Genomic DNA, 26,118 nt, shown 5'->3' on the forward strand with positions numbered 1-26,118 from the left:
ATTATTGGATGTGTTTGTAAAAATATGTTTCTAGATGTTTCCACAGGACATGGTCATGTGAGTTACTGGACTAAATATGGAAGATCCAGCATCAATGTAGGCAAGACCATCTGATTGGCTGAGAGCTTGGACAGAGCAAAAAAGAAGAAGGCATAGAAAAGAGCGTTCTCTCTCTCTCTCTCTCTCTCTCTCTCTCTCTCTCTCTCACTCACTCACTCACTCTCTCTCACTCTCTCTCACTCTCTCTCTCTCTCTCTCCATTCCTCCCTCTCTCCCTCCCTCCCTTCCATATTGGCATATATACAGGTGAGGTGCATTCTTCTGTCCCTACCCTTGGGCATCAGAACTCCAGCCTCTCTGGCCTGTAGTCACCAGGATCTCCATCACTGGTCTTGTGGATTTTCAGCTTTTTGGAGTCAAAGAATTATACCATCAGCATCCTGGATCTGAAACCTTTGAATTGGACTAAGTTCTCTAAAGGCATCCCTTGAGCTTCCAAGCAAGTAGCCTGCCAAGTAACTTCTTGGGCCTATGACTACAGAAGCCAATTCTCTGGTCCCATGTCTATACGCATATGATCTTCTTTCTGCCTCTCTGAAGCCCTCAACTGATACAATTCTCAGTAAGAATGACAATTCTCTTTCATGCTGTTTGTTTCATCACCTATAATTTTCTTGATTTCACCAGTGTAGAAGAGCATAGACCTCATGAGTGGATATTAAAACAGAAATGCATGCCTCTAAAACATGCACTCATAAGAAGTTGACTGTCCACACTATAAACCAAATTTAAAAGCTTCCCAAAAGCTGAGCCTCACAGAGACTCTGAGTAGAAAGTTCCTCCCAGGCAGGTTAAGGCCATCTCCCTGTGGAGGAGATTTCCAGGCAAACAAGCAATGATGAAGAGAACTCTATGAGAGGCGAGATACACCAACACTGACTTGGGTTTAACCAGAGCAAGCATGGCAATGAGAGCAAACAGCGAACAGATTATTTTCTTGCCTCTTGTGAAGAATGGGTGGTGCTCAAAAGGAAAGTGAGATGCTGGACGAGCTTCCTGTCTGAACTACCTGGAGTGGCTACGAGCTCACAGTTAGTATATAAGGCTGACAGGTTACACTCGTCATTTTAAGGCAGACATTGAAGAGGTGATGTCAGCTAAAATTGTGTGGTGGAGAAAGATGGAAAAGGGAGATGTCATCATTCCTAATCAGGTCTATGCATACTGCCTAATGACTGGAACACTGAGGACATTATAGGCTGTTATAGTTATAAAGTAACCCCAAAGGAAAAAACTCCCAGAACCTGAGTATCAGAAAACATAAAGATAAATATATAAAATAAGGCAGGCACCACTGAGGGAAAGCAGCAATGAGAGTTGATCTGAGGATCGGCCACAAAGAGCAGGTCAAGAGTCAGCTCTAAGGGGGCACCAGGGTTCTAGGTAATGAGACTATCCTAGGAAGATAGGGACACAGGAAGTGGAATTCTTTGCAAGTGAAACAGGAAGAAAGAAAAGAGACCAGAGCTTCCACCTGCTCAGTGGAAAGTCGAGAAACAACCCCTAAAATGGAAAATTCTAGAAGTGGCCATACCGGTTTGATATTTAAAGCCACACAGATGTATAATAAAAACACCAGACAAAAGGGATGGAAACAATTTTCTTGGAACAATTAAAAAAAAAAACTGGAGAGGGGCAAAGGGTCTCTTCCCCCCACACCCAACTTTGCAGAACATCTTCATACCACTATATATATAATTCTACCAAGATGTGCAATCTTTAAAACAGTATCTGAATGCAACAAAACCATCCAACTTCAACTGACCAATCCCTGCATTCTACTCCTGCCTTGACATTGGTTTCCTTCACTGAATGCTCTCTGGCTTTCCATTCTGAAGTCTTCACCATGCTTTGCTCCTTACTGAGAGCAGCCACAACAGCTGTATTCACCTGACCGAGCAGGGAGAACCTGGTCCCTACTCTGTCTACCCATTCCTCAGTAGGACCTGCAAAGGAAGAGGATATTAGTAAAAACATGAGTACCTATGGTTGTGATGACCGTCCCGGCAAAGAAGAAGGCACTTCCAAGGTCCCAGTGACTGCTGCTGTTGGAAGAGTTTCCTACCGGGCTGACTCCCGCATTATCAGCATCGAGTGCATGCTGCAAAGAGAGGGGAAAGCACAAAAATGGGTTAGAAGGATATTTTTAATCTTCCAATAAATCACTATACTGCTCAGGAACCTGCAATGGTCTAGATGCCACCTGTAAAGCAGAAGAAGGCACACACTCATCCTCACGCACACCGACTACGTTTATATTACATTGCTGAAATATTATCGGGGGCAAGGATATGCAGGTGTCACAGGGCACCCATGAAGGGCAGTGAACAGCCTGAGGGATCAGTTCTCTCCTTCCAGCCTGCAGGTTCTGATAAGGGAGTTCAGATCTTCAGGGTTGGCAGGAAACCCCTTTTACCCAAAAAACACCTCACCAGTCCTGATCTCTGTTTTCAATCAGCCTGAATGACTCCTCCCTCGGGGACCACTGGGATCCCATCCCACACTCTTCCCAATACAGCCACTATATTGTTCCCAGTGGTGACCCAGTCCCATATCAGCGACTGAAATGTCTCCACTCCATGGAGAACTCTCTCACCCTTTTGTGCTTTTGATCGCACTCTCTTGCATACTATGCCCATCCTTCAGGGGCCTTTCCTGGGCCAGCCTTGTCATTCTGCTTCAGGTAGGGTGCAGGAGTTGCTATTGTGAATCTAAGGCACATGCAGCCCACAGTTGTGAGATGTAATGATAAGAGCTGGGGGCTTCATGAAAGAGATGACCCAGACATGAGCTGCTTAGAAAGATTGAGCCTCCATAGTCTGGGCAAAGTTGGAAATACCCAATGTAGAGAGGGCATGGCAGAAATGATGAAATATGGTTCTATTTGTTCTTAATATTCCTGTTTAAGCTTGGTTCAAACAGGCACATAGTGGTTGTCGCAAATCAGAGGACAACAGGAAAGTCCTCATTCTCTTTCAAATGGATGCCTATTGAGATCACTCAAGCCTTCTAGGGCAGGGATAAATGACCTGACCTATAAACTGCCACACAGTGAATATTTTATTTATCCTTTTAGGTTACATAGAATTTCTGATGCCTGGTTTTGTTTTTTTTTTTTATTTCTGTTCTTTTAGAAATAGCTGCTTCAATATGCAAAAATATCTTTTCTATTTCAGAGGTGATACAAAAACAAGCTGTAGAATAGATTTTGCATGCAAATAAGACTGGCGAGGGGACAGGACAATGATATTTTCTATTTAAGTCTTTAGTCTAATCCTCCTTGCCTGTAGGAGTATGAAGTGTTATGATTGAGCTACCTATAGTTTCTAACATAAACTCTAGCACCCCAGAATTTAACATCAGCTGCAAGGGATGTGTAGATATTTTTGCCGATGGTTTGAATCAACATTGAGTAACAGGATTACTCATTAACCCAGAGCTACATTCTGATCTACTCTGAGTCTGTACATATATGTGTGGGGGTGCATGTATGGGTGTGCATGTATGTGCAGGGGGCAAATGTCAACAATGGGTGTCTTCCTCTGTCATCTGCCAGCTTATTTTCTGAGACAAGATCTCTCAGCTAGCCTGGCACCCACCAACTGTCTAGACTGGCTGGCTAGCCAGCTCTGCAATCCCCCTGCCTCCCCTTCCCCAGCACTGACCTCACATCTGCTTGCCATCCCAGCTGCCCTTTGTATGGATGCCGTGGTCCTCACCCTTGCACGGGAAGCACTCTGCCAGCTCAGCCATCTCTAGGCCTCCACTCTGCTCTTGAGGGAGGCCGGTGAGGATTCACTTTCATTGTGCTGTGTGAGAGCCACCCCAACCATGTCACAAACCTAGGTTTATATCTTCATTATCTACCCAACTCTGATATGGCTCCACCCTCCCATCATACTTCCAGGGCAGCTCTAGGCTTCAGTCACTTGGGCATCAAATCACACCAAGAATACCTAATAATTTATATCTTCCATTAAAACTTGAAAGAGAGAGAGTTTAGGTTCAGTCAACTCTCACTGCGCTGAGAATTTCACACAAACATCATAAATAAACCCAGCGCCGCACATAGAATACAGGTTTACAAGAAAGACAAGCCGGAATGATTAGTGCTTCGCCAAAAAGATCTGAAGTAAGATGCCTTTTCGAGTTTCATTTTCTTGAATAGTGCAAGTAATAAATATTTAATGTTTTAGCATGTAACCCTCAAAGGGAGTGTTTATCAACTGAAAGGGGAGGATACTAACACTCAGTAAGCACCTGCACGGAGCCAGGTACTTTAGAAGTACCACTAACTACAGTTTATCCTTTCCCCAAACCCCAAGGAGGTGGTATCATTCCCACGTGAGCGATGCTGCGACAGGCATGGGAAAGTTGAATAACACATGTGAAGCCTCAAAGCCAGAAAGTAGAGACTCAAATCCCGTCTAGCCCAAAGTGGATACTTTTGCTCGATTCTCTACACATAATACCCAGAATGCACTCCACTTCTTCTGCTTCTATCCTTGTATCCCCGTTAAGATGAAGGATGCCCATTGTCCTAGGGTGCAGGCAGGACCAACTGGACAAAGATCATTTCTAACTAGACTGCTCCCTTGAACATGCATGTATGTGGAGACCCCAAGCTTCATTCGGCTGTTAGAAATTATGATAGTTTAACTATTCTACATCAAAACAAAGCTGGAATCTGGGGAGATGGCTCAGTCAATAGAACATTTACCTCAAAAGCATGAGGAGTTCACTTTGATCCCCAAAACCAACGTAAAAATGCCAGGCATGGTGGTTCAGGTTTGTAATCCCAGCACTGGGGAGGTAAGAGACAGGAGCCTCCTAGGGCTCTCATAGCTGCCAGTCTACGCCAAATGATGAGTAGACCAATGGCAAACTCTGTCTCCGAGGAAGCAAGTGAAGCCCTTGAAGATAGAATCCTAGGTTGTCTTCTGGTCTCCATATGAACTCCAGAACACACAGGTGCGTACACACACACACACATTGAATGAATGAATGAATGAATGAATGAATTTACATTAAAATGGTAGAAATTATTTATTTGGTTCTATGGAAGGAAGAGAGTGAAAAGAAGAACCAGGAGTTATTATCCTAGCCTTTAATCCCAGCATTTGGGAGGCAGAGGCAGGTAGATCTCTGTTAGTTTGAAGGCCACTGTTCTACAAAGCAAGTTCTAGGACAGCCAAGGCTACACAGAAAAACCTGCCTCAAAAAAGCAAACCAAAACAACAAATAGATATATAAAAATAAAATGTTCAGAAAACCTGGCTATAACTGTTATTATTTGAATTTTGAGGGTCAGTTTTTATAAGGTAACTGATAAAAGCACTATGTTTTTTTGAAGTACCAAGTAATGTGTTTAGTAAATATTATACATTGTGTAATGTTCAGATACTGTAAATAATTAGCATTTACTTATAGTGAAACTACTCAGTTATTTAAAATGTATCTAATTTTTAAAAATTATATACAGTAGAAACATTCTTTTAACTAAATAACAGTAATTCTAAATGAGTCTGTAGTTTTATTTAACATTAATTAGTATTTAAAATTAACTTTGTTTTTAAAGTACTATTTAATGATTTTAATGGCTTGAGCTCAAAACATTTTGTAGTTAAATTAATTTCTTTGATGTTTCCATTATCTTTGTGTTCATGGCACAGAAGTTAAGCAAAGCTGGGTATGGACTATGCACCTTTAATCCCAGAATTTGGGAAACTGGGGCAGGAAGATCAGGAGTTCACGGCTACATACAGTGTTCTAGGACAACCTGAGCTTCATGAATTATCTCAAGACACAAAAAGGGGGTGGAGATTAGCAAGCAGCCGGGATATCATGAAAATTTGAGCATATTATGGGTAATGTAATGATTTAGCTGAACTGTGTACAGCTGCATTTCAAAGATGTTATTTGGGACTGGGAAGATGGCTCCAAGGTAAAGCACTTACCTAACTGTCATTAGCTCTAGCTAGGTTCAATCTTCAGCATTTCAAAAAAAACTTCAGGTTGTTATATGGTGGAAATTCAACTGGCATTAGCATCAATTTGAGTCACACTCTGGCTCAGTGAGCATCATCTCTTCACCTACAAAGGCAACCACTATCAAGTTCACAGAGCTCTTATGAGTAGACAGGTTACAGGTTATGGAAAGATAACAGAGGATTGGTAAGTGAGGTATTGATAGATGAGAGATAGGCACCTTGTAGGTAATGGGTAGATGACAGATATATTATTGATAGATGATTCATAGAAAAATAGATACATAGATAAGTGTATACATGCATACATACATGATAGATAGATAGATAGATAGATAGATAGATAGATAGATAGATAGATAGATGATAGATAGATAGATAGATAGATAGATAGATAGATAGATAGANGATGATAGATAGATAGATAGATAGATAGATAGATAGATAGATAGATAGATAGATATTACATATAAGAAGACATTACACTATACTCTAATTCTACCACTTGTTAAATCTCTCATTTGACCCTTGAGTTAGAATTTCTAGCACCAAGCCAGCTGCCTAGTAAATGATTCAATGACTCGAGAGGGACCGCTAGAGCGAGTGCTTAATTGAATAAACAAGCTAAGGTAATAGACGATCTTTCCAGAGGTGGGTTAGGAAAACATTTCTACTTCTTAATATATGAGATAATCATAAAAATAACAACCACCATTCCACTAACACGTGTGTGGGCATGTAAAGTGATCTTTTAACAGAAAAGAGGGGGATACAAAGACAAGAGGGTAACTACTGACTTGGAAGAAGGTAGCATCTAAAAACATCTGTACCTTACTTTCTATCTCCCTCCACCCTTACACCGGACATCATGCATTCAGACCGCTCTGAAAGTATAAGGGAGAGAAGCTTTAGCCTCACAGAATACGCCTACTGGGAGGGATACATGAACAGGGGAGGAAGAGGTGACCCTTCCATTCAGGACACCCAGCCAGGCTCCTCTGTTAAGATGCTGGGCTGTGTAAATCACACTTCCATACAGCGCAAGATGTCATCATGAGTGTTAGCGAGGCACGGGGATAAGCAATGGCCCACGGGGGACCAATAACTGTCGGGGGCTTTTCTCCTATGATCTGTGTGCTGGGTGAGATCATCTGTTTCTCTCTTTCCTCGTGAGGCATCATGAAGACAAACAACCCAAGACACATAATCATCTGCTTCTCTCAGATTAGCTGAAGAAACCAACAGATTTGTGCCACACACATGGACACAGATAGCTAGGATGTATTGTCGAAACCAGGATATTTCCAGAATGAAGACTGGATCTGTTTAAAAAGAAAAAATTAAGTTGGAGCCACAGCTCAGTATAACCCAGCTCACAGACATTTTGCTAATAGCTTATATACCATAGAACAAAAGGAAAGGGTGATATCTGAGGGAACGCCCATAGCTCTGGGTCAAAGGTTCTTCATTCCTACAGGGCACCGTCAGCAAAGGACCTGATGAACTGGGTATTAGTCAAGGGTGAGGTGATATGGTATGTGAGTATGGAGGGTGGCATCTTATGCATACTTAATGTGAGCGTGTGTTCAGCTGTGAATGGACGGAAGGCAAGCCATGAGCTCTGTGAGAAAGGCTCTGCAATCCACATGCCTTCCAGTCCCCAAACACTCTCAGTGGTGCAAAACCCCCACAGTGGGGTGGTAACTCGCCCACACTCTTTCAGGAGAGAGGACAGATGAGCCTCAGGTGAGAAAGCAGAAAGACGATATTGTTTGCAACAATCTTTCCTCCTTTCTCCTGCTTCCAAAGTACTTAGCCCATAAATATTTCATTGACTCGGCGGGGAGTACGCTGGGTTGGGGTTTGGGAAGCAGCGGAGCTTAGCTGCTTCAGAATATCAAACAACAGTGAGAGGGGAGGAAGTTTGGAGCCCTACTCAACTAGACACACTGCGAGGGGCCAGAGGCCATGGGGCCTCAGTACAGACAGGTAGAGAGTATGTTGGATATCACTGCACAAATACAAATAAAGCCACAAATATTTGGACTGTGCAGAGTCACCCAGCTTTCTGAACCTGTTTTCCCACCTCTAAAATGAGGAAAGGCCATCTCTCTCTTGCCAAGGTGCTATGAAGGCTTTTGGAAAATGTATGCCACAGTTCAGCTAGAGAATTCTCATTCTCTATTAATAATGATAATAGGAATCACTTTTGAACTCCTATAAATGCACTTATTAACCCAGCCCTCACAAGGACTGACAGCCCTCACTGCAGTCCCCAGGGGACATAAGAGGCCGAGAATAATGAGATACTTGGGTCACAGCACGAATCTACTGGATGGCGAATCTACCCAATGATGCCATTAAATCCTCCGTAAGAAGATCAGTGATCCAAACTCTGGGAAGATAGATCTGTCCATCCTGAGTTTGGGGGTTTTGTTTGTTTGTTTGTTTGGTTTTGTTTTTCACTATCTCAGATACTCAGTTCACCACATCTCTCTGTCCTACCAAGGCTGAGACATCTCAATTGCTTTGTGAGAGAATCAGGAAAATGGAAAGGAAGCTTTGGTGTCCTCCCACCCAGGCAGAGGGTCAGTAAAACACCAGGCCTGTGCTGGCCCGGGAGGGTTTGCCAGAATCCAGAGGCCACCTAACTACACCATTTCCGAATCCTCAGCAACAGCACCTCCCAGGCTTCCCTGCAAAGAGACATCCTCAGAAAGACAAAGGGCGAAGTGCCTCCAGGGCTAGGGTGAACATCACCATGTCACCATGGTGTTTGTTTCCTGCAGCTTTGAATATTCAGTTATGTGCAAATATTAGCCTTTCCTGGGATCCCGAGAGGCAGGTAACAGGCTTTCATCAGAACTTTATATCCTGGCCATAAATCTAAAGTAAAAGCCACCTGCAGAAGGGACAGGTGAGCAGAGGCTCTATTTATAGAATTGGAGGCACAAGCCAGCATGCACATCCCTAACCCACGGTCTAAGGCAACCTAGACTTTCTCATGACCCCAAGTAAATCCTTTGAACAATGGAGGAGTGGGCTCTAAAACGCAATTCATTAACAGCTGACTAGAATAACTAGTTTAGCCAAATATTGTCATAGTTAAATTCTTTCTAAGTTTTGCTATACGATATAATAAAACTTCTCCCCTACCTGATTGTGTAGAATAAAATAAGTCACAATGAATGCACTAAGAACATGAAGAAAACAAGAATATATGTGTTGACATTGATATGATCAATAAACTCCCAGACTAGGTAAACGTTAGCCTCTCATCTCAGTTTGGACTCAGCCTCTGTGAACTGAATTACAAATCTTCTAAGTTATGTTGAAAATCACCCTGATCCTGAGGACAATAGCTGATGAATGCTCCATGGTTTCTATGATTCTAGACTATTTCTTTGAAGAAAAAGTCTATCCAATTGCTATGATAAAGGTGGTGGGGGGGGATCAGTAGGTAGACAGACAGACAGACAAGGTGGCTCAGCAGATTAAGGGCACATGCTGCTAAACATGACTGCCTGCATCTGACCCCTGGAGTCGACATAGTGGAAAGACAAGAGCTGAGTCTTACAAGTTGTCCTCTGCCGTCCACATAGGCCCTGTGAAATGCATACCCCCACCCCTTCCACAAATACTCATTAAAGAAACAAATGTAATTAGGGTCGTAATAAAAATAGATTAAAGAAAGAATAAAATCGCTTACTAGTCTAGAAAAGCAGTCACAGAAGTTGCAGTACATTGCAGTGTGAACTTACAGAAAGTATTAGAGAGAGTCTGAACGTGATAGATGATTAAGATGCTGCTAAAAGGGCTCCCTTGGTTTCACTGTACTTGACTCCATTGGCTTGACCCCTTATTGTTCAACTTTAGCCCCAAATTCATGTTATGCCCCAAGCCCAGTAAAGGATGAGTCCACACATACTACCGGCATATCTCTGATAAGTACAGTTTGATTAAGGTGGGAAAAAGGAAGTTGGGACAATCAGAGACCCTCAGAAGAAAGTTCTAGAATCCTTTTAAAAGTAACACTAGTCGCCAGCATTTGCAATATGCTAGACTCATTGGTTCTCACCAAAATCCTGGATCACAGGTGGAACTATTCTCAATGAGGATATTCTCAAATGAGATAACAAAAAACCAGAAGTGGTTTGTTCGGCTTATAGTAATTGATAAGAGGCAGACCGAAGCTTAAAGCCTTTAGCGTTAGCCTTCTCCTGTCTTCTGCTCTTTCACTGTCCACAATGACACAGACGACTCAGAACTTACATGACTGCCCCCATTTTAAAGGAGTCTAAAGGCAACCTTCACTTGCTCAGTGATCATCCTGAACCCACATGGTTTTCAACTCCTCTCCCCAATTCCATTAAGTGAAAATAAATGTTCTCAGTGCAGTCTGAAAAGCTAGTCTTAATGGTAGTGCTTGTCCCCCAACCCCACCCCGGCTTTTAAACAGATCACACAGGCCTAGTCCTAACACCTGTGTTCAGACACAAAGCCACACTGCTGTAGAAGCTGGCTAGCAACCAATCATTGCTGTCTACACTAGACTCACGGGTATGTGACCCCTGCCATCTCAGGGGTCCTGAAAGCCAAATATATATATATGGTTTCTGGAGCCACACAGTCTTGTCTGCATCTCAGTTCTGCCTTTGACCAAAGCCTGAGCAACTCTCTATCCCCCGGTTGCTTACCTCTGAGGAGGGTCATGGAGAGTAGACAAGGCACACTCCCACAACTGTGGAGCAGCAAGCACTCTGCCTACGGGAGCTGACCGTATGGTCTGTACCTGCTGAAGGCTCTTAGGGGGCAGGAAGTATCTGCCTCACACTCTCACTTCATACATTTTTCTAGAATTGCTAAAGCCTAATATGGTACCAGCTTCATGCCAACTAGTCAATTATTAGTTATCAAATGAATAGTGTGGGTTAGAAAGAAGAGCTGTACAAACCACCATCAAGAATCCATGATTCCACAACATATACAGCAACTCTTTAAACAAAGCCAACACGGGCACATCTGGGTAGAAGTGCAGACTCGCTAGCATTTATTTCTGGGTTCCGGCATTGTTTCTCTGAGAGTGTTGGGGTTTTGTTTTTCGAGCACCGAATCCTTGTTTGCTAATTCATTTCCCAAGGCCTTGCCAATTTCCATTAGCTCTTTAATGTCTGGCTCGATCGCTTGAGATCCTTTCCCCAAAACATTGACAGAGCCCACAGCCCTGGAGGGAGAAGCAATAATAATAACGAAGTGGAAGCCTGCAGAGGCAGGCCACAGGCTGCAGGCCTGATCTTGCACATGCTGAACAATCCTCTGTGTGACTGAGTGGCTGACGAAAGGCCAACCCCTCTCACTGCCAATCACCAGCCAGGAAGAATGATGTCACCCCTCAGAGCTGTGTCCCTGGGCACTAAGAACCTAAAATGTTACTGTCAGAGTTCATCTGCTGACAAGACTGATGGATGAAAAAGAGCCTAGGGGTGGGGGTGGGGGCTCTGGAATCACAGCCTGATGTATGAATATCTCAGAAGCCATGTGTATGGTGGTTTGAAAATGATGGCCCCTGTAGGCTCATAGGGAGTGGCATTGTTAGGATGTATGGCCTAGTTGGCGTTGCTGTGGCCTTATTAGAGGAAATGTGTTACTGGAGGGGTGGGCTTTGAGGTTTCAGATGCTCAAGCCAGGCCCAGTATCACTCGCTCTTCCTGCTGCCTGAGAGGCTCCTTCTCCAGCACCGTGTCTGCTGCATGCCACAGTGCTTCCTGCCATGATGATAGTGAGCTAAGCCACTAACTGTAAGCCAGCCCCGATTGAATGCTTTCTTATAAGAGTTGCCATGGTCATGGTGTCTCTTCATAGCTATAGGAATCCTTAATGAACACACCGTGCTTTCCTTACTATGTTTCCTAAACACATGGAGACACAGGGGACAGCAGAGACCAAGGGGTTCTGTTCACTCACAGCCAGGACAGAAACATCATCAGGAGAAGCAGTGTTCACAACTAGGCCAGAAATGAAGGACTTGTAGTTCCTAGCAACCAAGGAAATTTCTGGAGCCAGCCAGAGACTCAAACTTAGTAGCAAAATGTTTGCCTAGTTTGTTCAAGTCCCTAAATAAAATACCTAGTACAACAAAAATATATAAAATTTTAAGAGAAGAGTTTTTTGGCCAGGCATGGTAGCACATGTTTATAGTCACTGCCCTTGGGAGATGGAGGGCCTTGGTTTCCTTGCTCATCCTCATTTTACTTACAAATACTTACATGATAATATTCATGTCTTGTCTCTCCCTTTATCCATAAATAGAACTTGTTTAAAGCCAGGACACTTTGAAAGAGGTGAATAATAGTCAAGAGGTCCCACAGAAGCACAGAACGGGAATGGTAGGTCATCTGACTTATAAACTCCAAATGTGCAAAGACCTCACTTGTCTGATTCACCACCCAGTCCCCAGGATGCACAAAGACCTCACGTATCTCTGATTCGCCGTCCAATCCCCAGGATCTGGGGTCGCGTCTGGCACACAGTGGACCATCAACACAGTCACTAAGTGGATGAGTCAGTGAGTGGCTGAGGTGTTAGCAGAAGAAAAATGGCAACCCCTACAGCCTTAAAAAACGATCAAGAACCATGCAGTTACCCCACATTTGATTCTGAAGGGAAAGCTGTGTCGCCTCTACCTCATCCCACCTTCAGAACAGCAACTACAGTCATCCGGACCAAACTGTCCACAGCCTAGCATCCAGTTCCCTCATGCAGCTGCCCATGTCGTAAAGTCAATGCTCTTGGACCAAACTGTCCACAGCCTAGCATCCGGTTCCCTCATGCAGCTGCCCACATCGTAAAGTCAATGCTCTTGGACGAAAGCATGGTGGGTCAAACCCAAGAAGCATAATTAATATCAGAAATCAACAGGACAGCCCCAGATCCTTGTCATAGACACTGTGGTCAGGAAGGTTACAAAATAATGAGGGAGGAAGGACATCCTTGCACATGTCCAAGGGCAAGCACCGAGTCTCACATAGCAGCCATTTGTGTGTGAGATATTCCCCATAGTGAGGCGATATATCTCTTGGTCATGTACATATACACCATTGGCCCATTGTGCCCTGCCAAAGCAAGGGACCTAATTAAGAGAGCATGACTCTAAAGTTTAAAGGGCAGGATTTAAATCTCCCTTGAATCTCTTCTCGTCTTGCTGCTACAGAGGTACAAGAACGTTAGTTACCCTGTGTAAAATAGGACGGTGAAAATGGTCACCTATATGGACATGGAAAGAGCCATGTGAAGCCCAGATATTACCGTAATATATATATATATATATATATATATATACATATATACATATATACATATATATATATTATAATATTATATATACTATATCTCACAGTACTAGTACATACATACATACACACACACATACACACACACACACACACACACACACACACACATACACACACACACCCTAGCACTCAATTATACAATTAATACTCAAGAAAAGTGTCAAATAGCATTCATCAAATACTGTTCAAGGTGAAGCACCTAAGACTCCATTTGGAAATGTTTAAAATCTGTAAGAGGTCATAAGGGGGCTGGGAGATGGCTCCGTTGATAAGAGTACCTGCTGTTCTTCCAGAGGACCCAAGTTGGGTACCCAGCAAACACTTACAGACTCACAACCTCCTGTTACTTCAGGTCCAAGGGATCCAAATCCCTCCTTTGTTCCCCTCAAGTAAACACACGCACACACGCACACACACACACACACACACACACACACACACACACACACGCATGAGAAAAAGAAAGCATAAAGTGAAATCCAGTAAGAAAATTCTTGTTTGCCGAGAGCATCCCTGGCCCAGTCATGAAGGCCATGCCAAGAAGCATCAAGCTAGGAATAGACCCTACCACAGACTCCATCATAGTCTGGACCAGGCCCGTGTTGGGCAAATGGAAATTATGGGATTCTTCAGATAGAAAGACTGCCACAAACAGAAGGTGCCAATGTTAAGGTCAAGAGAGTTCTAAGAATGTATGCAACTTATTTTAGGCAGCAGTGAAGTGTGTGTGTCAAAAAAAAAGTTGGCTTTCGGGCAGTAAGGCAGCCTGCTTATCCTTACTCTGCTAGAGTGAGAGCAAGCTACCTCCAAAAATGCTTTCTAATGAGGGCAGAATAAATCCTTGTGACATCCAGGCATTTAGAATAAAAACGTCGATGTCCTCTCTGGTGGGCACCTTATGTAACAAGCAGCCTTCTCCTATAAAATACTGCCCCCTTAGGAACGCGTACCTACCAGAAGAAAGAGCTGCCAAGTGACCACATGGGACCCACTGAGGACATTCAGAGCCACAAAACACCCAACAACACAAACCCTGACAAACGACAGAAACAAATCACCGTCCGCACAGCTGGTTCAGCTTTCCTTCCCCCGTCAGTCACTGCCGCCTCCTCAGGATTTTTATGCTCCCTGGATTGCAGAAGACGGATGTTTTATGGCTTTCACCTAGATTAGTCGGTGCAGACAAGTCTGGTGCAATTGCACTGGGAACAGGAAGATAAGCAATGATGACACCCGAGAGCATCGGGGGTAAAGACATTCTCAGGACCACGTCTGAGAATGTCTTTACCCCGCCTGTTTATTTCACGTCTATGGAAGCTCAAGTTCAAAAACACATGTAAGTTACCTCCCTCCACAGCGAAAGAAACTCAGGAGCACAGTTACCTTGGTTCACTTCATTCAGTCCTTGCAAGTCACCTCGGAGAAGCAAGACCGACCGTTGGTCAGGTCAGGGACAGCGGTTTCTGCGTGACAAGAGCATTCAGGTTCTCTCCAGACATTTATCACCTTCGGTATTCTCTGGAATCCCTGTGAAGACTGACTACTCCCTTGACAACGAGGAGGAGTCTGAGGTTCAGTGGGTAAACGGGCAAATCCACCCACTTCTAACCCTCCTACCCTTTGCCCTCCTTTGCACTATACATGATGTTCTAAGATCTCCCTATTGGTCTTCCAACTTCTCATTTCTCCAACTCATCTTCTTTGGGAAAAGATTGGTTTTCCTAGCTACTGTGTCATCACTTCCTATAGTATAAAATCCAAACTCCTCTGCAAATCTGAGAGGGGTCAATCCAGATTACCCCATTTTCCCTAACTCGTCTCCCCTCGCCTCTTCCCATCCATTTCAGTTCAAACAGCTGACCACTGTGGCGCTCTCTCCAGCCACTGAGATGTTCTTCAGTGTCTAACCTATGGTCTACCTAATGAGCCTCCCCATTGGTGGAAGGCATGAGATAATGCCAGAAAACTGCCTGGCAACAAACCTCTGTATCTCTCACTTACTACCCAGGTAACCCTGAGCATAGAACTCCCCCCTCACCCCCTGTCCTGTCTCCTCATCTGTGTGTGAGCACCAAAGATAGCCTTGTGGGATGACAGTTGTGTGGGTGAGGGGAGGTAAATACCCGTAAATCATGCCTAGATATATGATTCCCTAGCCACTCTGGGAACATTTTTCAAATAGCTCCAATCCAGAGAATCCAAATTATTGATTACATACTTCTGCCTCTATGGTTTTCCAATGTATTTGTCATTAAACTAGACTATCCCTGATGAGGAATTATTAAGGTATTTAGTGGTCTTCCTGGCCTCTAGCCATTAGATATCTATAATACCTCTGCTGTGTGGTAACCAAAAATGTTGCCACGTACAGTTAAATGTTACCACAGAGGCATCCCCCTCCTCCGTGCCTCCTTCGGGAAACACTGCTTTAGCTTAGGGATACAGCCCAGTGCTGGAGCATTTATCTGCCATGTGGTGGATCCTGGGTTCGATCTATCAGTTCCAATACTGCCCCATAAAGGAACAACTGCTTGAAGTTCCAAGAGAGAAACACAGATGCACCCATCACTAGCCACCTCTGATCACTCATTGTGCACCACAGTCTAAACCCTGCCTGATGGATTCTTGCTTTTAGCCTTCTAGCACTCAAAGGGCAGATTTTATATTTTGCTGACAATAAAAATTAGAGCACAGGGAGGCTAGGGACTTACTGAAGTTGTGTCTCATCCTGTCTAACTCCAGCACCTAACTCATAACCTGTTTGCAGAGGAGTTTTGTAGCAACTCCAAGACTAAGTGTATAGATGGACGTGTGTGTTGATGGAGTGAGGGATGAGCCATGTCCTTCATCACGGCTGATGGTTTCTGCCTCCAGAGGACAGTGAACTGTCAGTCTCTCAGGGGTCCCACGCTATCGAGGTGATTCAATTTATCATAAAATCCACCCCCAGCTTTGGTTCTTCCAAGCTATCTGGGCATTTTTGTCAGAATGGTGCTGTTTTGAGAATTCTATATTTGATCTCAGTAATCCAAACCACACCTTCTATCCTTGTTTCATGACAGTGTCATGCACTCTGACCAGGAAATCTAATTTTTCTCTCCACTGGTCACTCCTTCCGGACTATAGTGAGATGCAACAATATTGTTTTTCCAACAGATCACAATTCACAGAAAACCACTTGTTAGAAGCCCTGTCCCCGGTGCTGTGCGGAGACAGTGTACAGCACTATCCACAAGCATGAATGCTTGTGTGCACATGAAGCATCAACACTTGAAAGACAAATGCAATCCCCTGATGCTTGATTGGCACCTACGTAGTGATTTAAACTACTTAACATGTATCCTGATAAAGACTGCACATAGACATGAGAATAAACACTAAGTCATAGTACACAGATATCAGAAAATATCCCAGGTCTAAGTAATACTCAGTGAGTGCACAGAGAAGAAACAGAAAATACTTTCTGTTAGATGCAAGGGACTGCATTAGGTTTTTTTTCTTTCTAAATGATGGGAAGATTGAATGCAGGCAGGTATTTGATGGAGAGAATCAAGTTCACCATAGAACAACTGTGGGTTCAATGGGTGAGGCAGGTTAATACCCATGACTTTGAGTCCCAGATGACTCTGACACTTTAGAGCTTAGGAAGTTACTCTGTCTCTTTTAGAATGTGTCTCTTCATTTGGCAAGTGAGGATAATAACTTAGAATACTGTGCCTCATCACCATGAAAAGTACCTGAGGGAGTTACCTTAAAAGAAAAAAAAAATGTTATTTTGGCCACAGTGTGGGGGTTTTCAGCCCTGGTTGCATGGTCCCACTACTGGGAGCAGAACAGCATGAAAAGAGCCATGTAGTGAAACAAAGCTACTCATCTTATGGTTGCTAGGAAACTGGAAGGCAAGACATTAAGAGCTCGCCTAGACAAGCAGACCTCCCTCAACCTGCTCCTTCCAACTAGTTCTTGCCCCTTAGTTTCCACCACCTCCCGATAATGCCATCAAGGTATGAATCTATCAATGGAGCCAGCCACTGATGAGATCGGGTCCTCACTGTGCAGTCACTCTGAAAAGAAGCTCTCCGGGCGTCAACCACACCTTCAGTTGTTGAGACTCTGAGGAATCACCACCTAAGCCAAGGCACACATCATTCAGAAGACTGAATGATGTAATGCATGCAAAATGCCCACTTGTCTACAGCACCTTGTCGATGATGATTACGCCATCTTAGGTGTGTACACACCTCATGCAACAGAGGATCCGTAGAGGTAAACAAACCACAGCCCAGTCTCACTCATACACAGAATGTAAAAGTTGGTCTCAGGGGTGGGAGAATAGCTTGCTTGGTAAAATGAGTTCCACACCCAGAATCCATGAAAAAAAAAAAAAAAACAAGAAAACAAACAAATCAGGCAAGGTGGTATACACTTGTCATCTCAGCCCTGAGGGGCAGAGATAAGAAAAATCCCTGGACTCACTGGCCAGCCAGCCACGCCCTCTTGGCTAGTTCCAGTCTAGTGAAAGAGCTCAACAACCAACAAGGTATATGGCTCCTGAAAAATGACAACAAATGTTGACCTCTGGCTTCTAAATGTATGTGCATGAATGCACACAAGCATATATATGCACACACAGAAATCACACACCCATACACGCACACGCACACACACACACACACAAAAGTTGATCCCATAGAAATTGAACTAAATAGTTATGAACTCTGTTGAACTGTGGTAGCTATCTGGCTTGGGAAGTGAGAAAGGAATGTTGTGAGGAGAATGCTTGACCAAGAGTTCTAGTGAGACAGGAAAAGAATTTCCCAGCATTGTAATACACTAGAGCAAGACTACATAAGGACTGTGACACTGGTAGAAAGCTAGAAGAAAGAATTTGGAGGCTGGTGAGATGGCTCAGTAGGTAGGGTTATTTGTAGTCAAGCCCAATAATCTTCCCAGAACACGATGTGAAGGAGAAAAATTACCCTTGTGGCTTGTCCTATGATTGCCACAAGTGCACTGGGGCACACACAACCACCACCATGGCACACACATTAAGTAAGCAATGTAAAATAATTTTGAATGTTTCCCTCATAAAGAATAACAAATATTTAAGAAGATAAATACATTTACCCAGATTTGAACATTCTGCAAAATATTGTTGGGTAGCCTATATACGGTTTTATAGACTAATTAAAGTAAATTCATATAAAAAGAAAACAAAATAAAACTGAGTGAGTTCTGTAAAGTCCCAGGCTAACGGCATCACCAGAATGAGGGCCCACATGTTCTTCCACACTTCATTTGTGCCTCTGAGTCCTTTCATGGAGTAGAGAGTCAAAGTCTGGGCAATAAAACAATGCTTAATTATTGGCCAGTGTCTGAATAAGCTCTGCTATCTTAAGGTATCAGCAATGTTTCAGATGTGCTTTGATATTTCCCAAAGTATTTAGCTATGAGGAAATAATCAGACACAAAGCAACATATAGACCATGTATAAACACAGCAAGCCATGTTCTCTTTCTTCATGGATTCGCTGTCTAAAGAAGAAACTTAGCATGGCTTAGAGTCTAAATTTTAGACTCAAGACAGCTCATCTTTCAGGCTACGACATTCACTGCAGTTGAATATAAAGTCCTCATCACATACCACAGCATGTGTAAATATAATTATACTTTTACTTAAAAAATATTTCACAGTTATTTCTCTCATTTTATCTGAGATGGTCTCAGATTCCACATTAATTTGTACAACATGCTTCTAACACAGACTTGGCAGGTTTTTTTTTTCTTCACAAAAGGCAGAGTTAAAAAGTCAAAGACATCCAAAGAAATGAATTATTATACAAAAGAGTGGCATAAAACACTGCCCTTGTACTTTAAAGTTTTATTTTTTAGTAAAAACTGAAGAAAAGCAGTATGAGATCTCATTTATTCAGAGAAGGGAGCTTGATTTCCAACTTATTTAAGAAGGGAGCCACACTGTCAAGACAAGAAGTTAAAGGCTGGTTGGTTACCCTGAGGATGGAAAATCCTATATAGCCCCTGAACTCCCTTGCCCTATCTGTATCATTGGAAATAAATGAATAGGCTAGTCTAGCTTTGTGAACACTATGCAATCCTGAGAGGTGTCATCTACTAGAATTCTAAGCCCTGGACCCCAGAGCCAGAGGGAATTATGCAAGCCATCTTTTTTAACCCTCTCCTTCTAAACCTTAGAAACTCAGAAACACAGGGGTAGAGGACTCGTCCTTGTGTCCGTCAGTATTACTGCCTCCTGCTCAGTCTTTCTAGCTCAAGAGGCCGCCTGAGGAGGAGCCCCAACTTCTGAAGCATCTCATCTCCTTCGCTTCCAAGGTAGGAGTCCTACAGCAGGCTGTCAACCACTTCCCTCTCCTCCTCCAGCCTACTCCTCTGCCATCCCCGTCCACCTGTGGCAAGCCCATCCCTACCTCTGTCGATGCTGGCTACCTTCCTCTGGTTGCATCCCACACTCTCTACCTCCATGTTCTTGTGGCTTTCTTCCACTGATATTCAGAGAATATAAAGGCCTTAACACAGTGTCTAGCATGTGGTTTTAAAAATAACCAGTTTGGTGACTACTGTTCCTGTGATATTTATTATTTCTCCCCCATAAATGCACTCAACAACTCTCTTGAGGATCCACAAATACCTTCTTCATCTACATATCTGCAGACTGTTTCTCTCTCTCATATTCCTTGACTCCAAACTGCTTAATACAACCGTGCTTATTCACACGTCCTCCCTTCCCTTGTTTTAGGGGCCACCCTGCTGTCCCAGCTCTCTCCTAGAGACCTCAGACCAGAGGTAATCAACATGTATTGGTGTTTTTGAATCTGAAAAATCTAAACTCAGTTTTGCCTGCTGCCATGTCTGTCCACCAGATCTGAAAACACGGGATACATAGTGCAGCCTAGTTCACGGTCCCTCTTCTCCCACATTAGCACACCCCTCAATTGCTGGCTTCTGTAAAATATCACACATGTGACGTTTCCAGAAAAGACTTCCCTGGTCGCCAAAGACAAAACTCAGAGACCCACAACAGCACCATCCACCCCATCATCCCCACCCCACCCCCAAAGGCTGCTGCATTCTAGACAGACTCCAAACTCACCTGAATAAGTGTCTCTAGTTCCTGGGGGCTCACACAGATGTGATCTCTCAAGAATTCTGCCTTCTCCAAGGCGATTGTGTTCTTCTGACTGCTCTCGAAGGGCTGTTCCAAGGCCCGGAAGACAAGGCCACCAGTGACGAGGTAGACCACGACCACCACGAAGATGGCAACCACTGTTTTCCACTTCATAACTGTTTGCAGGCCTCCCTGGGAGGCGCCTTCCATCCTGGCTACCACCGTGGCTCGCGAGGAAATGGAGAGTCGAGGGACAGGGTGATGTCCGTTAGTGGCACTCTTGGGCTGGCACACTGGTGGGGCTGCTGCAGGCACGGCCACTGAGGAAGCAGGTGGAGAAGAGGAGAGAAGAGAGGAGAATTCATTTATAAAAACAAAACACCAAACTCATCAGAAACAAAGGACAGATGTCTTCCTTCAGCCGCCTTTCCAAGTGTGCAAAGCTGGTTCGCCAAGCCTGCAGCTGGGGGATTTTATTAGTAGCTAAGTATCTGATTTTTGTTGTTGTTGTTGTTTTAATGAGTTCTTAAAAGGGAGCATCAGGAGTCCTAATTCTACAGGAAAGAGTATCGGTTGAGTTTAAAACACTTGTATTTTCCTACAAGGATCCAAACTGTAAAGCTATCCATATTTATTTATACCTCATCTTTTCCCTCAGCTCCCATGTTCAAACAGGTACAAACCACCATTTTTTGAAAAACAAGCTTATCATTCCAACCAAAGAAAAAGAGACAGAAGAAGAATACACAGCTATTCTGTCCCAGAACAGAAGCAAAGACCAAATGGACATTAAAAGCCCATCTTGGAAACTGGGGAGAGGTGCAGCAGCCCACATCTGTGACCCTAACACTGAGGGGTGGAGACAAGAAGATGCCAGGGGTTTGCTGGTCAACAGAAATGGGGAATTGTTGAGGTTTGATCTTTTGATATGTATTGTGATTATAAGTACTGGCCCCCAGAGCCTGGGTGTTCCCAGGACTAGAGTCTGCAAGTACCCAAGTATAACTATGTAACTATGTAACAAGTGCCCAGTATAACTATGTAACAAGTACCCAAGTATAATTATGTAACCTTGCCCTGCAAGTTATCCCTGATTGGTGAAGACAAGAGAGAAGATAGGGTCCACCTTGAGGGTTGGAGGGATCACGAGGAGGGAGAAGGTGGAGAGATGAAAAGGAGCCATGGGTTAGGAGTCAAGAAAGCATGGTCATGAGGGCTGGCCAATTGGAGCTAAGAGCAGCCCAGATAAAATATGGTAAGTAATTAGTTCTAATAAAGGCTTATTATAAATATAAACGGTGTGTGTGTGTCTTTTATAAGCGAACTAAATGGTCAAAGGCAGGGTAGAAACCCCAGATTGGGGTTAAATTTTTCTACAACACTGTCTCTAAAACATAAGGTGGAGAATGGTAGTACATACCTGACACTGACATCTAACCTCCACACACGCACGTGATCACACAGGCACTGTGACACACACACATAGGCACACATACCCACATGCAAACAGATCCACATGCAAACAAATCCACATACAAACACATACATACACTCCCCACCCCACAGCCACACACACACACACACAGATAGGAGATACAGAGCTAGAAACCTGTCACAAAATGAAGCAAAGAAGCTGGTCCCTTGCTGAGGAAGAAGAGTCAAAGATCAGACATGATAGAGAGGCTTGGGACATCAGGAGAGAGGTAGCTATAATTGGAGAAGGAAGCAAGAGTGATGGCTTATGTCAATTAGCCCTCTTGCCTGAAAAAATAATAAGGATAAAATAGATCTCAAGTGCATTGCCTAATAGAAAATGCAATGGCCTTGGTGTAACCACTGCTGGGCTATTAGCAACTGAATTTTTTTATTCTCCGATTGTCATCCAATAAGAAGCCACTGGAAATGAATTTTCCCCTGGTGCTCAGAACACAGAATTTGTTAAGATTCCCTAGTTTTCTATAAAGGCAATTTCATTACCTTAGAAATAAACACATTAAGCTGGCAGTTTGTCTACCAGAGCAGGAGGTTGGAGGTAGTGTCATGTACTACAGATATCTGTCTTGTGCAGCATTAAGCAACCAAGGCACTTGGCTCTGTTCTTTATTAATCCTGATTCTCATTATGCCCCTGCTTGGGCAGCACCCTGGCTGTGGTGTAAATACAGTCTTAGCACACACGTGCAGCAAATCATACTGCCCCAGTGAGGCTAAGCTGCTCCGTCTGTACTGGGGCTGTCAAGGGGATTGTGTCACGTCATTCTCCCTTGAAAACAGGCCTGATCTTGACCACACCTGGCTAGAGGGCTGGCGCTTAGAAAAAAAAAATCTGTCTATGAATATATGTTTTTATAGGCCCTAGAAATCAGTTTTTCTCTTTGAAATCAGAATGGCCATCCACCTTTTACTCTATATTACTGTTCAGCATTCATTCAATAATAAATTCTTCTTGGACTTAATGTGCATACAAAATTCTGTATGGTCTCCAAACAGTCTATAAATTACAATCATTCAATCCTATTAGGTGTTATGTTCTTTGATGTCTCTCTAAAGACATTAAACTCGAGTTCTCAGTTGCCTATGTAGACATTGAGGAGAGGGTTTTTTTGTCTAGAATAGCTTTTCTTTAACACTGCCTGACCCTCTCATCCATTCTGCCTCTGCATCCATGGCTACCAGACTTACCTGGCCATTGTTATGTCTTCTCTAGACCAACCTAGCAGCCTCCTAAGTCACTTTCCTATTCTGGTCCATTAATCTCGAGTTAAATTTTACCTCTGAAAGCATCTCTTCCCATCCCCAGGGTTAACAGAAAAAAAAAAGCAAAAAAGCCTCCAAAGATACCCACAGCTTAGCTCTAGCACTTGTCCAAACACTACCTTCCATAGTAATATGTGATTAAAGATCCAAGGGTTAGGAGGTTGTCCTAGACTGTGGCTGTCATCACAAGACCACGTGATAGTAATACACGTGGAGATAAAGGCAAAGGCAGAGTCAAGAATTGTGTAACTGTGGGTCGAGCAATATGGTCCCACTAGAAAATGGTTTTCCCCCTAAGCCTCCAAAAGAAACCAATTAATTATAGATTGCTGCTTGAGGCCACTGTGTTTGTGATCATTCACTAGCAGCCCCAAGAAATAAATATCACCCATCTCACTTCTATGTCGCCAGGGACCTGCACAGTGTCTGGCACATGGTAGACAGTCAACTGATGATGACCGGATAAGGCAGTACGGATGGAAGGATGGAGAGTCAGCACAGTGCGATCACACACACAATGCAGACAAGCACCGTCAGTCTAAAAAAGGATGACCATGCACCAGTATGGAAAAGCAGACCTGTTCTTACCTCCCCACAGTAGCCCAGAATCTACAATCCCACATCCACATGGTTCTCAGCCCAAAGCTGCCTCCCCTGTGAAATCTTTCTGGGATCTTCTGTGCAGACTCACCAGCCTGTCTCCACAGCCTGTCTCTCCTCCAGCCTGTTTGCTTTGGGGGGTCAGAGAAGATCATCATTCTTTATTCTTATTTAGACAGTGTCTCATTGTATAGCCCAGGTTAGATTTAACCTTGATGTCTCCCGAATGCTGGGATTAGAGGTGTGTGCCATGACTCAGCAGAAAGTCCATCTTCAGTTCTTGGTACAGCACCAAAAGAAGGGTGTTTGTTTCCTATTGTCATTGTCGTTGTTACTAGAGATCATTTTAATTGCTACTACACAACCACAACCTCAGAGTTATCACCACAATAAGTATTAACATTAATTACCTCAACAATAAACATTTGGTTAACACTGAATGAACCTAAGAGGCTACAAGATGTACCCCCTCCCTTCTAAGACAGCTGACCGGGTTCTCTGCTTCCAGAGTTCAACAAATTGCTATGCACCAACATAGTGTCCTGTCTCTCCCAGACTGAACTCTGAGACATCAAGCCATACCTTGGATCTTTCCATTTGCTTTGTGTCCTTGGTTCTTGTTCATTTGTGATAGCTAGCACCCCAGACACCAAGCCCTAAAATTTTAAGCAATGCTGACTAAGGAAGGCCTACTCTTAGCCACTGTGAGCACTTTCCCCAAGGGCAACAGAATCATCTGTAGTACCCTAACCCTAAACATCATACATTCCACATCTTCTTAGTGTCCTCCTAGGGAGGGGTTCCTCTAGTCCTTTGACTGATGTCCCATTAAAGCTCTGAAGCTGCCAAGAGTGGCCACTGCACCCTACTCCAAAAAAACTGGGTTTCAATTCCTTGAGAAGGAAAGTAGGTTATGATAAAAACAAATGATGAGTTAAATATATTAAAACATTAAACTTGAGGGAAAATAAATGATCTTGTAGCTTGATATGAGATGTACAAGCTAATCAGATAAGAAAGGGATGGCACTATAAAAAACAAAATTTTTTTAAAGCTTACAGCTAACTAGTTTTTGTTTGCATTTGGCCCCAAATGTATTCAATCAATCTACTTTATATATTACAGAATAACTTAATAAGGTTCAAAAAGCCCTGTAACATCATATGAACAGTTTAAGGGCCAAATATAATGTACAGTATATAGATAAATTGTCATGTGCAGCCTAAGCTTGTTGAAAGCATCAAGAACCTGTGGCTAGACAGATCACAGGCCCTAAAGGTGAACCTCCCACTATTATTCTACTAAATAGACATTGTATTAAATTTACTCCTAAATACTAATTGTTATACCACAGATTAGTACATCCCTCAATCTTCACCAGAGAAACTTCTTTTGCAGTAGATGTCATAAGCACAGGGGTCCACAACTTGTCAGGATGCAGAGAATAAGAGAGTGCAGAATAATCAGCCCTAAATGGGACAACTGTGTCACACCCCTCTTCCCAAGGCTCGGGGATCATTGTGAGAGAAGAAGCACACACCCAAGAGTGTATAGGCAGCACAAAGGGAACTTGAAAGACTTTAAAGGGGGTGAGGGGGACATAACAGTTGGATGGGCAGGAAAAAAGGGTATATTTTAGAGGAATTGGGGAGGGGAATAAATATGATCAAAATTCATTGTATATGGAGTTCTTAAAAATGAAGAAGGAAGAGGAAGAGAAAGAAGAGGAGGATGAGGAGGAAGAGGAGGATGGAGAAGAAGGAGGAAGAGGAAGAGAAAGAAGAAGAGGAGGAGGAAGTACTAGTTGTCTAGATCACACTGTCCCGGGGAAGGCTGGCTTCTTAGCTCTGTACCAAAGAGGAAGGAAGCAGCAAACAGCTGAGTGCATTAACAATACTGTGTCTGTGAAGCAGCAAGATGAACTATGAGGTTGCTATCATTCATCTTATGGGGGTAGACATGCTGACAGGCACAGGAAGCCAAAGTTTATCCTGCAGAGGATCCTCTAGACCCAGAGCTCTGTCCCTCAGGACTCCAGCCGACTGCCTTAGCTTCTTCCCTGCTCGTTGCCAGTGATTTCAGGTGCCTTGGGGTGATGTGTATCTCTATTTGTTCATTCACTCAGAAGCCTCACAGGCGAGGTCACCCAGCTCTTCAGGGAACTCTCCCTGGGAAACCCAAGCCAGCTGCCTCACAGGGGCTTCCCCCACCCCCACCCCC

The 26,118-nt window shown here is 43.5% G+C and overlaps 1 protein-coding gene and 1 long non-coding RNA gene across 2 annotated transcripts in view; one reads left to right on the forward strand and one right to left on the reverse strand.

The window, feature by feature from the left end:
- Window positions 1-26,118, reverse strand: part of Kcnk10 (potassium two pore domain channel subfamily K member 10) — a 130,460-nt gene that overhangs the window by 53,347 nt on the left and 50,995 nt on the right. Inside the window, exons 2-3 of the mRNA XM_021179327.2 lie at window positions 20,528-20,862; window positions 2,044-2,161 (exon numbers count right to left, since the gene is read on the reverse strand). Of these exons, the coding sequence (XP_021034986.1) occupies window positions 2,044-2,161; window positions 20,528-20,862 (453 nt within the window). The remainder of the gene's footprint in view (window positions 1-2,043; window positions 2,162-20,527; window positions 20,863-26,118) is intronic.
- The window catches only part of LOC110307090, a 2,834-nt gene continuing 2,481 nt past the window's right edge, over window positions 25,766-26,118 (forward strand). The window contains exon 1 of the long non-coding RNA XR_002379355.1: window positions 25,766-25,980. This is a non-coding gene — a long non-coding RNA (uncharacterized LOC110307090). The remainder of the gene's footprint in view (window positions 25,981-26,118) is intronic.

Source organism: Mus caroli, chromosome 12, assembly GCF_900094665.2.
Source record: "Mus caroli chromosome 12, CAROLI_EIJ_v1.1, whole genome shotgun sequence".
NCBI classification, from domain to species: domain Eukaryota; kingdom Metazoa; phylum Chordata; class Mammalia; order Rodentia; family Muridae; genus Mus; species Mus caroli.